Source organism: Hypomesus transpacificus, unplaced genomic scaffold (genome assembly GCF_021917145.1).
Source record: "Hypomesus transpacificus isolate Combined female unplaced genomic scaffold, fHypTra1 scaffold_473, whole genome shotgun sequence".
NCBI lineage: Eukaryota > Metazoa > Chordata > Actinopteri > Osmeriformes > Osmeridae > Hypomesus > Hypomesus transpacificus.
Genome location: NW_025813989.1, coordinates 38,632 through 52,790, shown reverse-complemented (window position 1 = coordinate 52,790; position 14,159 = coordinate 38,632). Strand labels below are relative to the sequence as shown.

Genomic DNA, 14,159 nt, shown 5'->3' with positions numbered 1-14,159 from the left:
AGCACTATTGTATCTGGGTAAGATTTTACGCAATAACCAATGAAAATAAAGCATATCCTGGAATTGTTCACGTGATTCTGCTACAACGTCTTCAGAAAGTTTCGTTCATCCACAGTGCAAACCGCTGGAGCTCAAGTATCACTTTAAGCACAGAGTAAGTCATGATCTCCTGTTTTAATGTTACAACTAATTCACAACTTGTTTAGCACAAACAACAAACTGTAACTGATAACCAGGATTCAGATCCTACGGTGTGTGTTTACATTCTGGGATGTCTGTTAGTTCAACAGACCGGTAAGAGATTAAACACAGCTAGAGAGCATATATGCTCAAACACAGACTCTCTCTCTCTCTCTTACACCCCTCCTCCCCCCCCCCCCCCCCCCCCCCCCCCCCCCACACACACATAAATTGAATAGATACTTTGTATCTGGTTGAATTATCAGTGCCATGTGTCAAATATTTTCTTCTGCAAGTCAGAGCAATTATTATTAACAACAACAAAAACACAAATAATAATATAATTAATGAAACACCCCCATTCCCTCGACATCAAGAACACATTTCAGAAGACACGTCAGAAATCTTTTGAAAAATTGGCGTGTGACACAATTGAGTGTGAATACAGATCGCGAGGAGCAGTATAAACCTCAGTCAGTGATTCTAGACTACAAAAGGTCTTACAGCAATTTATACTTATTCAAGATGACATGTGAAATAATATGAGATGCTGACGATGTCAGAGGGCCGGTTGGTGATGGAAGTGGGCCGGTATTTTGGACAAATCCCAACCCAGTCCACCCCTGCATATATTACCGTAACGAACGCTGCCGCTGCTGCCGCCACCTCTAACGCTGCTACCGCTAACGCTGCTACCGCTAACGCTGCTACCGCTAACGCTGCTACCGCTAACGCTGCTAGCTGTGTGCTTTGCTTGCATGTCATAGTTTAGCCTGGAAGTACTCCTGTGATAACTAAACTCAGCCTGACAATCAGTACACACAGCCTTAGTTTTGTCAACCAAGCCATCTCGGAACTTTTTGAAATGGAACTTCCCATCTAAAATCCCTCTCTCCATCATTCAGCTACGGTCGGCAGTCGAAATGTGACGACGACAGGTGATTCCCAGGGTCAAAAAGAAACCTGCGTTAACGGCACTATTTTTTTTGTCGCGTTAAAATGAGATTATAACTATGACAGCCCTAATTTATACACACACTGCTGAATTCTTGCCTCCCCTCACTGCTCCTTCTCCTCCCTCCCTATTTTATGAAACATTCAGAGTATGACAGACATCCCAACCTGCATCTGCACCTGCGTCCGGATTGCGTCCCCCCCCCGGGACGCAATCCGGACGCATGAAGTACCCCCTCAACCAGCACCTACACCCTCTTTCTTTTCACTCGAAAAACAAAATCCCCGATTTCCGGGAGATTGTAAAGCATTTGCTGTCGTCAGGGAGCCACTATTGAAATGCGGGAGTGTCCCTGACCTGTCTAGTATGATCACATCTAGCAGTCGTTTGGATCCTTATTGACAACGTGTGTGTGTATGTGTGTGTTCATTATATCCCTTTCCAGGGTTTGACTCAGACCTTCTGTGATCGATGAAATTACAAGGAAAGGATCGTTGGAGTGTTTCCCTGTGTGTGTGTGTGAGTGTGTGTGTGTGTGTTTGTTTTCTTAACAGTTAGGGCAGCAGCTCAATGAGGGGCTGGAATCAAACACACACACACACCATCTGTCTCTTATAAACACACACCATGTCTCACATACAAACACATCATCTCTCTCTCTCACACACACATCCTCTCTTACACACCATCTCTCTCACACACATATACACATCATCTCTTACCCACACACACGTACACCATGTCTCTCCAACCAGTGAGGAGTCAAATAAGCAGATGGTTTAGTTGAGATGAACCTGAATCATGATTCACTGTCAACAGGAAGAGACCAACAGTATGTCTGTGTGAGAGTGTGCTTACAGTGTGTGTGTGTCGGACAGTGTGTGTGTGTGTCTGTATCGGACAGTGTGTGTGTGTGTGTGGTCGTTCATAATACTGCATCAAGCAATGAAGGGTCATTAGACATTCTGTGTCCTTTACAAAGGTCACTTCCAACTACAGAAAGAGATTGTGTGTCTGTGTGTGTGATTGTGTGTGTGTATGTGTGTGTGTATGTGTGTGTATGTGTGTGTGTGTGTGTGTATGTGTATGTGTGTGTGTATGTGTGTGCCAAATGGTGGTTTGCCGAAAGGCGAAGGAGAAATGGAGATCAAAAGAAGCAGAGAGCAGAGAAGCAGTGGATCGATGGAGGGTGTGTGATGGAGAGATCAGCTCTCTGCAGTTCAAAGATAGATATCATAGAGGTCAGGGGTCAAGGTGTGTGTGTGTGTGTGTGCATGACAAAATGTTCCACTCTGTGGGGAATACGCTGGCTACTGAGCGAAATGATGGAGAGGGGGAGGAGGGAGGAGAGAGAGAAGATAGGAGAGAAGGATGGATCAATGTGGTGTGGGGGGAAAGAGGAGACAGAGAGGGAGAGAGAGATGGAGAGGGAGAGGCGTAGAGAGAGACAGGTGGAGAAAGAGAGAGATGGAGAAAGAGAGAGGAGAGGTGGAGAGAGAGAGGTGGAGAGAGAGAGGTGGAGAGAGAGAGATGGCGAGAGAGAGATGGCGTGAGAGAGGTGGAGAGAGAGAGATGGGGAAAGAGAGATGGAGAGAGAGGTGGAGAGAGAGAGCGGTTGAGGAAGAGAGGCGGAGAGAGAGAGATGGAGAGAGAGAGATGGAGAGAGAGGTGGAGAAAGAGAGATGGGGAAAGAGAGATGGAGAGAGAGGTGGAGAGAGAGAGAGAGGTGGAGAAAGAGAGGCGGAGAGAGAGAGAGTTGGAGAGAGAGAGATGGAGAGATAGGTGGAGAGAGAGAGAGGTGGAGAATAAGAGATGGAGAGGGAGAGGCGGAGAGAGAGAGATGGAGAGAGAGAGATGGAGAGAGAGAGATGGAGAGAGAGAGATGGAGAAAGAGAGATGGAGAGAGAGGTGGACAAAGAAAGATGGGGAAAGTAAGAGGCCTGGGGTTAGATGGATGGAAAGAAAATCCTTAACTATACTATGCACGGATCATGCTGAAAAGCTCTGTGCCATGTATGATGATATTGTCAAATGTCTTTATGTTTCCAGTGAACCTTTTATTAATCACAAGAGTAAGGTCCCTAACACACGGCCTGGCTGGAGTTACGCCCTAGACGGCCTCTCATACTAAACATTATTTGTTTTCCCTTTCCTATCTCTATCTCTCTCTCTATCTCTCTCTCTCTCCCTCTCTCTCTCTCTCTCTCTCTCTCCCTCTCTCTCTCTCTCTCTCTTTTTCCTCCCTCTCCTGTGCTATGCCATTCAAGCCTGCTCTCCTCTCCTCTCTTCCACACACTCTCTCCATCTCCTTAGTCCAGACGGTAGCTGCTACTGAGGTGACAAGCACAACTTAGTCATACTCTGTCATATCTGTTCTCCTTCTCCTACTGTTTCTCTCCCTCTCTATCTCTCTTTCCATCTCTCTATCTCTCCATCTCTCTCTCTCTATCGCTATCTCTCCATCTCTCTGTCTCCAAATTGTGTTTGTTGGCATGTGAAGAGATATTTCAAACATTACGAAGCATACCGCAAACGTGACAGAAAAGAGACACGTGAAAGAAATGGAGAGAGAGAGGGAAGGAGGGAGGGAGAAAGGGAGGGAGAAAGGGAGGGAGAGAAAGGGAGGGAGAGAAAGGGAGGGGGAAAGAGAGGCAGTGAAAAAGGAGAGTGAGTCATCACTCCCTTTGTCTTCCCTCTCTCCATCAACCCTTCTCATTCCCTCTATCCTTCCTCTTGCTTCCTCTCCTGCATCCGTCTCTCCTTCCCTCTCTCCATCATCTGTACACTCCATCTCCATGGTGACAGAGGCGGTCTCAAGGTAACAGATCACAGAGGAACGGTGGATTTTATCACACACACTCACACGCGTTTTCTCTCTTATACCCACACACGCGCACACATGCAAACATGGACACACAAACGCACACACGCAAGCACACACACACAGATCAAGATCAAATCCTCAGTAATTGTTCAAGGAAAATAAGTTTTATAACAAAGCTGGAAGCTTTTGTTCTCTCTCTCTCTCCTCCCTCCAGCTACCCCTAAAGTAATGTTTATATCCCAGTCATAGACACCCACGGCCTTCATACCGTTGCCATGGTGACCCCTGGAACACCCAATTGGCTGGGACGCCCCGGTGCTCTGCTCCGATTGGCTGCTGGGTAAAACGAGTCTTTCGGGCTCATTGGATATTCTGTGGCTCCGTGGTCGAGGCGGTGTCTGGTGGTGCACGGTCGTTACGTGATGACCTCACGGGCCTCACTGCAGCCATACTCAGTCAATCTGCTCAGCTGTCAAAGGAGTGTGTGTGTGTGTGTGTGAATTGCTTTTCTTTATTTGTTTGGGCTGTGCAGGCCTGTGTTTAAACGTGTGTGTGTGTTCCGTTAGAAGGTTAAGATTGATTAATTGTCTCGCTGTTTGAAGGTCACAAACTATGACTCACCTTCCCTATCCCAGAGTGCACCTGGGCACCGTTTTTAACTCCTCTGACATGATATTATAAAGTAATGCAATCATACACAGACACATACACACAAGCACGTACCCACATACACACATACGTGCACACACACCAAACACACATGCACACTAACTCATGTATCACATACATTATTTATTCTCTCTCTCCATGTCTCTCACCTCCTTTCTACATTTTACATTTAGTAGACGCTCTTATCCAGAGCGACTTACAGTAAGTACAGGGACATTCTCCCAAAGGTAAGTAAGGTGAAGTGCCTTGACAACATCATTTTTGGCCACTGCAGGGAATCGATCCAGCAACCTTCTGATCACTAGTCCAATTCCCTCACCGTTTAGCCACCTGATTCCCTTTCCCTCTCCTTTCCTCTCTTTGTCCCCCTCCCTCTGCCTCTCTCCCCCGCCCCCTCAGGGTAAACCTGCCTCAAGGTCCAGTGTGTTCTTCATTCTGAAAGGTTATGTAAATGCCAGCCTCAAGAGGTCTGGTCATCTTCACAAAGCTGTTCCACCTTCTAGTCCTGACCTGACAGTCTGCCTGTTGTGATGTCATCCAGTAGAATATAGAATTGTACATCATAATGGAATGAATCCTATTATGACATAATTGTGAATGAATAGTCTGATTGCTGTGATGTCACCGTCCCAGCACTGAGTGCTATTGTGATGTCTGGCTCGGTGTCTTGGAGGGGTGCGTTTGTTTTATCTTCCCTTTCTCCTCTCTTTCCCTCCATCTTTTCATTCCTTCTTTCCCTCTCTTCCTCTAACTCATCTACCCTTCTTTTTTCTTTTTCTTTCAGCTGTTGAGCTGTAAACATCTCTATATTTCCTTCAGCCTTCTCTCGGTTATAATGTAAAATCTGGTGATTTATTTTCTCATTTCCTCTTATTCTGTATATATTAGCTCTGCCTCACTGTGTGTGTGTGTGTGTGTGTGTGTGTTAATCCCCAGAGACACAGCCAGTGAAATACTGCTCTAGCTAAATAGCATCTCCTCTCTCTCCTTCTGCATGGTGTTTGTGTGACATAAACAATGAAGAGAAAGCTGAAACACACACACACTCACACACCGACACACACACACACACACACACACACAAACAACAACAGAAGGGATGACTAGCCTTGAGCAGCTTGGTGCCTCATTAGAAATGTTCTTTTGCATTTGGCCCCATCTCTACAGCTGTCATACTCCTGGCTCAACCTGCGTCACTCACACACACACTCACACACACACTCACACACACGCACACACACACCTTATCTTGTCTTCAGCAGTCACGTTTCTCGCTCGTCTCCTACTCTCGAGGGACATGTTGACGTGACCTTTGTAAGAAGACTGATGTTACCCCAACGTGTGTGTGTCTCTCTGTGTGTGTCTGTGTCTCTCTGTGTGTGTGTGTCTGTGTGTGTGTCTGTGAGTGTGTGTCTGTGTGTGTCTGTGTGTGTCTGTGTGTGTATGGAGTGGGGTATCACTAAACAGAAGATACCGCAAGTCAAAGTTTTTTTAATGGGACATTTTCCTCTGCAGTATGTGCGTGTGTGTGTGCACACGTGCGTTTCACATGCACATGTGTATTGTGTGTGTGAGTAGGTGTTCCTGCCTTTTAAAGCAGAGTGGTGGGTATTTCTCCTGGGATGACATTACAGAGGATGACACAGAAGATTCTAGAATAGAATTCTGTTTCAGCCTCCCTGAGCACCTGAACTCCGCTGCACTACGCTGATGCAACGTTCTGAAAGATGGAGGGAGAGAGAGGGAGAGACAGGGGGAGAGAGAGAGAGAGATGGAGAGAGAGAGAAATGGAGAGAGAGCTCCATTCAAGCTCAGCCCACTCAGAGAAGCACTTAGCTGTATTAGAACCATTCCAGATGATGTCACCCGCCCAAAAGGCCTCCTGGAACACGGCCAATCTGCTATTATGACATCATCCTGGCCGCACGCCGATGATGTCACCCTCAAGGGGCTCTCAGGACAGGACGGATTCTTCAAGAAGGTTCCGGAACCTCCTGAAAGGTTTTTCCAAGGTTCTGTTTTGTGTGAAATCGCTGCACCCCACATGCATGCACGCGTACAGACACACACAGGCGAGTATGGACACACCACAGATGCATGCGCGCGCACACACACACACACACACGTCCACACACAGTTGGACCATGAAATAAAGCACACACACACATTTTTCTGTTTAGTCAGAACTTGCCATGTTTTATAGAAGGTACATGTACATGTCAGTCTGCCTTTGTGCTCCCAGAGAAACCCTCACTGTCTGGTCAGCTTCTCATCTTCCTCATGTCTATCTGCACCACACACACACACACACTTTCCAACACACACGTGCACACACACTCTGTGCCCTTCTTTCGTGCTATCTACAGCCGCTAAATCTAGGTCTTCTTCCCCTGATATAATGACTTTATGAAACATCACTTTTACTTACAAAACAGACTCACAAGAAGCAATCAAAACAGGAAGATTTTTTTTGATAAATCTTTTACAAAATAAAGGTTTGGTAATAATCCACGTTTTACAGCGGTAGTATTAACAGGTGTTTGTGGTTGCCATGGACGACTGCTATGCGAAGGTACTAGAAGAAGAGGAACAGTTAAGACATTCTGCAATGCACACGGTTGCCGTGGCGATCATCGGCCCGTTGCCATGGAGAGAGCTGCGTTGCCCGGGCAGTCTTTGGATTCGCGTTAAGCCAGGAGGTTGGGCAGGGTCATTCTCCTCCCCCCCCCCCCCCCATTACCTCCATCACCCCCCTCTCCCTCTACCCCTCACCCCCTTCTCAAACCATAATCACCCCAAAGACTGACTGACTGATTGGTAAATGACATCACGTTTAATCACCACCCCCCCCACCCCCACCCCCTCCCACCCCGCCACCCTCAGGGAGATAGTTCATTGGATTCCCCCAGTGCCCCAAGCCACGCCCGCAAAAAACGCTCCCTCCCCCCCCGCGCGGCGCTAGTCAGAGAGGGCGTGCCACTTGGCGATCTGGCGTCGGGGGTGGTCGCTGATCTCCCTCCAGTGTTCCCCGGGGGTCCCCGGCGCGGCCGAACCCAGGAGCAGGCGGCCCAGGACGGGCGTGGCGGCGGGCGGCCCCCCAGCCCCTCCCCGCTCCGAGTCCAGCAGCAGCAGCTCCACGCTGGCGTCCCTCAGGCCCGCCTCCCACGGCACGTCGAACACAAACAGCTCGTTGAACACGGGGTTAGGGGAGCACTTCTTGACGTGGGTCTTCTTCTTGCACACGCGCTTCTTGCCCTGGTACAGATTCACCTTCACGTAGGGGTCTGGGGTGGTGGAGGGGGGAGGGGTTCAAGAAAGTGAATTCACAGCACTAGCTTTACATTAAACAATCATTATGTGTGTGTGTACCTGTGGGTCCGTGGTTGTGTGTGTATGTGTGTGTGTACCTGTTGGTCCGTGGTTGTGTGTGTATGTGTGTGTGTACCTGTTGGTCCGTGGTTGTCAGTCTTGGGAAGATGGCGGGCCTTAAGCACCACCAGGGTCAGAGTGCTGCTGGTGGACTGGTAGCACAGAGACAGAAGCAGCTCCCCTCTGCCTACTGCCTTCTACAGGGAGGGAGGGAGGGAGGGAGGGAGGGAGAGAGAGAGAGAGAGAGAGAGAGAGAGAGAGAGAGAGAGAGAGAGAGAGAGAGAGAGAGAGAGAGAGAGGGAGGGAAAGAAAGAAAGACAAATAAGAACTTCATAGATTCATTCCTCACCCTTCCTCTCCTCCCCCCTCCTTCTCAGGAGTCGGGGAGGATCCACCATCACACTTCTTATTACCCAGCAGCCTCAGCTGCACCAACAAGCTCAGACCCACGAGACCACAACCTCACTATACACCTCGTCACCATGGTGATGAGCTCCCTGTGTGGTGTCACTGACAGCTTAGCGAGAGGGCTCATGCAGAGATTACGATGATGAAGTGATATTTACACTGAGAGAGATGAGTGGAGGATGGTACTGGCTGCAGATGACTTGGAGAGAGAGAGAGGAGGAGAGAGAGATGGAGAGGGGAGACAGGAGGAGATGGAGAGGCGAAGGAGAGCGATGGAGAGAGAGACAGGAGGAAAGATGGAGGAGAGAGATGGAGGAGGGAGAGAAGGACGGATGAACAAGAAAGAAAGAAAGCAGGAGAGGAAGAGATGGACCAAAGAGATAGAGCCCGAAAAAAGATGTTGGGATCATATATTAGATGCCTTTATTAAATATGTATTTACACCATCTATGTATCCTACTACACAGATATACCGTATAAACAGTTTGCATACACATGCTATAGATAATCTACATGTCCAAATAAACAAGTATTTCTATATTATATTACATCTATATAATATAAATATATATATATATATATGTATATGATATGACCCTTTGTCTTTGTGGTGTGCTGTGCAGTGTGTAGCAGCTGTAGTGGGTGTGTTGCTCGACTGCATAAAGACTCTGTTAGCATCGGGGCAGAAGACACTTAGAGACTCTGAATCCAATTTGCATGAAAAACACAAATATTGCTTTCTGGAGAAGCTCACTTGGCTTTGCTTCCAGCTAAATACAGTTTCTTCACACCCTTGATACACACACACACACACACACACACACACACACAGTCATTTCCTGCCTCTGTTGTGACTGGTCCCTGGGGTCTCAGGTCCAGGAGAGAGGCGCTGGCTGATGCTGCTCTGTCTGCCTATGAGATATCGACCTGCTCAGTAGCTGCTGCACACTCACACACACACACACACTCAGACACACACACAATGCACGCCATTATACACACACACACTTTCTCTCAGACACACATTCTCTCTCTCTCTCTCTCTCTTACACATGCACACGCACACAGCTCCTCATTCTTAACCAGGTCCAGGAACGAGCCCCACCCTGTAAACACAGAGACCCACATAGGACACACACACACATAGGACACACACACACGACACACACACACACACAAGGATGCACACACACACACCCAAACACAAGCACCATCTAGCTACACAGCACACTTTGCTCTGAGTCTGTTTCTGATTCTATCACAGCGTAACTGTAGTTTAACTACGAGTCTATTGTAATCATATTTCAAATCTGTTGTCATGACAATCCAGGTGTGAGTTAGTTAGTTCAATTAAAACTCAAAACAACCAATTCCTGTGCCTCATGCAGCCACACACAGGCAAGCATCACTCACACACACCCCAGTAATACTGCGGCTGAAATCTGATCTGATAAGTGTAAAATCCATAGTGCGGCTAGCTACTCTCAGGATGGTTTCCTGTTCCACTGCCCAGACGGCACATCTGAATGTTCCGGAGCACAGACGGCACATCTGAATGTTCCGGAGCTCAGACGGCACATCTGAATGTTCCGTAGCCTAGACGGCACATCTGAATGTTCCGTAGCCCAGACGGCACATCTGAATGTTCCGGAGCACAGACGGCACATCTGAATGTTCCGGAGCTTCCGTTCCGTCTTAATGGGAGAACCCTCTAAATAAGAGAGGATGTGGAGGAAGAGGACGAGGATGTGGAGGATGATGCAGGGGGATGAGGGTGTGGAGGATGATGCAGGATGATGAGGGTGTGGAGGATGATGCAGGATGATGAGGGTGTGGAGGATGATGCAGGATGATGAGGGTGTGGAGGATGATGCAGGATGATGAGGGTGTGGAGGATGATGCAGGATGATGTAGGTGTGGAGGATGATGCAGGATGATGAGGGTGTGGAGGATGATGCAGGATGATGAGGGTGTGGAGGATGATGTAGGATGTGGCCTCACTCACCCTCACGTTCCTCTTGATAATCTCCCGGGTCATGAGGACGCGCCCCTCCGATAGGTCGATCCCGGCCAACGGGACGAGGGTCTCCCCGATGACCTCGTCGCGGGAGAACCTGTCGAAGCTCAGGACGTTGAAGTGCAGGGACAGCCCGGGGACGCCCGCCAACGGCACGCCGTAGAAGCTGAAGGTCTCGTCGAAGGCGGGGTCGAGCGTCTTGCGGAGCACGCGGGTCTTGACCCGGTGCTTCTTCTCCGGCAGCAGGGTCAGCTTGATGTAGGGGTCAGAGGTCAGCGACTGCTCGTCAGTGGGGGTCAGGCCATGGGCCTGCTTGATGTGCACCACCAGGGCCTTCTTGTCCTCCTGGTAGTCCAGGGAGAAGGACAGCGTCCCCAGGCCGGCCTCGGAGGCCTCGTCCTGGGGTCGGTCCAGGGCCGGCGTGGGGGCCTGGCTGGAGAAGCTGCTTCCACAGGGGGAGGCAAGGGCGAGGGTAGGGTGGGGGGACGGGACTTCTAGATCCGGGGAACTGCGGACCTTCTGGTTCTGGTTCTGGTTGAGGTTTTGGGTGTGGTTGGGCTTGGTGAAGTTCCCGTTCAGGTCCCTCTTATCCAGGTCCAGGTGGAGACTAGTTCTGCCCCCTGGTGGACTGGAGGCCTGCCTGCAGTTGCCGTTGACGTCGATCTTGGGGTCGTTGCTGTCCGACTTGGTCTCTGCTGCGGAGGCGGCGAACTTTTTCTTGTTGGCGCTGAGGCCTTCTGGGTAAATGTCGACGCCTTTGAGCATGTGCACGAACTTGTAGGGCGGGGTCTTGGGGGTCTTCTTGCGCTGGCAGCAGATCCAGGCGAAGATGGAGAAGCTGAAGACCAGGCCGAACACACTCACCACCGCCACGCTCACCGGGAACTCTGCTACAGGGGGAAGGGGAGGGGGAGAGGGGGGGAGGGGGGGGAGGGGGGGGGGGGGGAGGGAGAGAGGGGGGGGGGGGGGGGGGGAGGGGTAGGGGGAGAGGAGGGGGAGAGGGGGGAAGAGAGGGAACAAAAACAAACAACAATGAATAAATCATGATCTCAGTTCTGCCCTCCTGTTGCTGTCAGGTTTAGTAATTCGTCAACCTGACAAACACACCCAACATTGCCAGCCTGTAGCCTCCTTACCTCCTCATCGCCTTACCTCCCTGTCTCCTTACCTCCTCATCTCCTAACTTCATTTCCTAGACACCATCTAGTTGATCATAGTGTTTCTATGAAAGTTCAACTGAAGTATATTGTAGTTCTATCACAGTACCATTGGAGTTGTAGTGGTGGTTCTATTGTAGTTCTGTGGTGGTTCTATTGTAGTTCTGTTGTGGTTCTATTGTAGTTCTGCTGACAGCTGTGAGCCATATGTGACAAGTTGTCTAGAGGCGGACACCAGACAGACAGACAGGCAGGCAGGCAGACAGGCAAGCAGTCAGACAGACAGACAGACAGACAGACAGACAGACAGGGGAGGGTGTAACTCAATGGTAAGAGCATTTGACAGCAGATCAGTAAGTTACAGGTTCAAATGTGCTGTTCTGTCTTCTACTTTGGATAAACCAGACTGATCAAATCTCATGACTGCCGAATACAGTCATAGATCATATATGAATTTCTCTCAGCAACTGCACAGAGGGGTGGAGGCGAGGCCAGGGCAGCACAGAGAGGTGGAGGCGAGGCCAGGGCAGCACAGAGGGGCGGAGGCGAGGCCAGGGCAGCACAGAGGGGCGGAGGCGAGGCCAGGGCAGCACAGAGGGGCGGAGGCGAGGATGGGCACTACCCACATCGTTAGTAGCATCTGATGAGTCATGAGAAACACTGATGTTGCTCTGACTAAGCTCTTCACAACAGGCCGAGCGCACTGCCGAACGTCAAGATGAGGCCCAGGCTCTGTGATGCTCCAGGTAAACACTGACCTGGGTACTGTGTACAGTACACTCCGTTTTCATGTTCTCTACGAAATAGAACATAAAATAGATAAGATCTGGAGCTCGTAGATTGCTACTGATGAATCTGGCTGGATTTGGATTTGAGGGAACGTGCGTGCGTGTGTGTGTGCTGTGTGTGTTGTGTGTGTGTGTGTGTGCTGTGTGTGTTGTGTGTGTGTTGTGTGTAATCTATGAATCTAACAGGCTTTTTCTCTATCCTGGAGTACCCTGACACAAAGGCAGGTTCTATAATCTCCCATTAGGCCAAGGCAACCCCACCTATATCTCTCCCTCTCTCGCTCCCCCCCCCCCCCCCCCTCCCCAAACACACACACACACACCCTTCTCCTGCAGTGAAAGTACTCCAGAGATGAAACTGGAAATTTCCGACAGTGAGAGGGCGCCCGGTAAAACAGAAAACACACCCACGCGCACACACAGCAGGGACTAACTGTTACACAGACACTGACACCTGCAAAAACTCCTGATTCCAACAGGCCATACGATCTTAAACTAATTCAATCAAATGAAACAGGTATAATACGTCAATCCCGAAAGATGGAAAAGTGCCACGTCGAAACTATGCTAGTCAAACTGATAGACAGGATCTTGTTAAAATATACACCAACAAATACGTTAGGCGTCTGATTAATAAATTAATAACATTATAGTGTATTACTAACAGCCTATTATGAAATTATATCAAATCGTAGCTTGGATTAAGTCAGAACGTGACAACGGTATCACGGGCAGATGGATGAGGCTTCGGGAGACCGAGCACACACCTGCTGTAAAAACACAATCTGCCCTCATCTTAAAGACCTGGAGACCGGCGCTCTCTCCTCGTCACCCTAGGACCTCGCGGCTGGCTTCTACTTACCGAACTGCTGCGTTCCTTCCGCCACCATTGGAGCCATATTTCCCGCCCGCTTGCGCGCTCTGTCCAAGGTGCTGAAACGGTCGGAGACGCCTTTTCTTCTTCTGCCCCTCTTGCGGTCTGACTACCGGCTCACGACTCTCTTATTCAGCCCTCAGAAATCCGTTTCTTTCGGTACCTCCGCGACTGAGAATAGCCTTGTATTTTGGAAAATGATCAATAATTAATCTGTCTGTAATGGGGTTTGAATTATTCAAACGCCGTGTTCTTTACAGAGAACACAAATATGGCATGCGCCAGAAGGATTCTCGTTTACCTTCCCTTCGCGGTTCGCACCCTGCTCGTGTTGTTACTCTGCGCTATGATTGTTTCTGAGGCAGCCCCACCCCGCTCCCCCTCCCTTACTCTCTCTCTCCTCAAAGCATCTCTCACCACCCCGCTCCCCCTCCCTTACTCTCTCTCTCCTCAAAGCATCTCTCACCCCCCCCCCCTTCCGCGCTGAGTTCATCGCTGACGCAGTTGTGACGAGGACGGCGGTAAAATCACGGCCTCGGTGAAACGGCACAACAAGGCAGTCAATTTCCCTGATTGATGTGTCGTCTGCCGATGAATTGGACCTGTTTTTGTGTGTGTGTGTGACGAATCCAAACTGGTAATCTCTGAGGGTTGTTGTAGTTACTTATCAAAATATTCTATAACGATCCTAGTATTATTCACAGTGGCCATAGTTCCACTTTAACGACCTCGGGTGCACATGATCAACATTTTACAGTCCTGCGGTGCCACCTGGCGGTAGAAGTCGGTAACACAGTGGGCGATGGTGTAGCCTTGGGAACAAAATGATTGGATGAAAGAGGGGAAAGAGAGAGAAAGTGAAAGGTATGGAAAGGAAATTGTGCAGTGGGGTGAGATAGAGCTAGAGAGAGCTAGAGA

The 14,159-nt window shown here is 49.4% G+C and overlaps 1 protein-coding gene across 2 annotated transcripts; it reads right to left on the bottom strand.

Moving 5' to 3' along the window:
- Positions 1 to 7,555: 7,555 nt before the first annotated feature.
- On the bottom strand, positions 7,556 to 13,581 carry syt4 (synaptotagmin IV). 2 transcript variants are annotated; one of them, XM_047017054.1, is made up of 4 exons: positions 13,230 to 13,581; positions 10,411 to 11,312; positions 8,074 to 8,194; positions 7,556 to 7,912 (listed from the first exon to the last, which is right to left on the bottom strand). In XM_047017054.1, exons 1-4 carry the CDS (start codon positions 13,264 to 13,266, stop codon positions 7,587 to 7,589), a joined length of 1,386 nt encoding a protein of 461 aa, XP_046873010.1. In that variant the 5' UTR covers positions 13,267 to 13,581; the 3' UTR covers positions 7,556 to 7,586. The 2 variants fall into 2 exon arrangements, with proteins under 2 accessions (XP_046873010.1, XP_046873011.1); XM_047017055.1 differs by having other exon boundaries at positions 10,411 to 11,309.
- Positions 13,582 to 14,159: the final 578 nt, after the last annotated feature.

What these genes read in the sequence shown, in the direction of transcription:
- syt4 (XM_047017054.1), bottom strand. Translation starts at nt 13,266, where the DNA reads ATGGCTCCAATGGTGGCGGAAGGAACGCAGCAGTTCG. An exon ending in GGAAGGAACGCAGCAGTTCG is followed by an intron (nt 11,313 to 13,229) that starts GTAAGTAGAAGC and finishes TTCCCCCTGTAG; the next exon opens with CAGAGTTCCCGGTGAGCGTG. An exon ending in TTATCAAGAGGAACGTGAGG is followed by an intron (nt 8,195 to 10,410) that starts GTGAGTGAGGCC and finishes CCCTCCCTGTAG; the next exon opens with AAGGCAGTAGGCAGAGGGGA.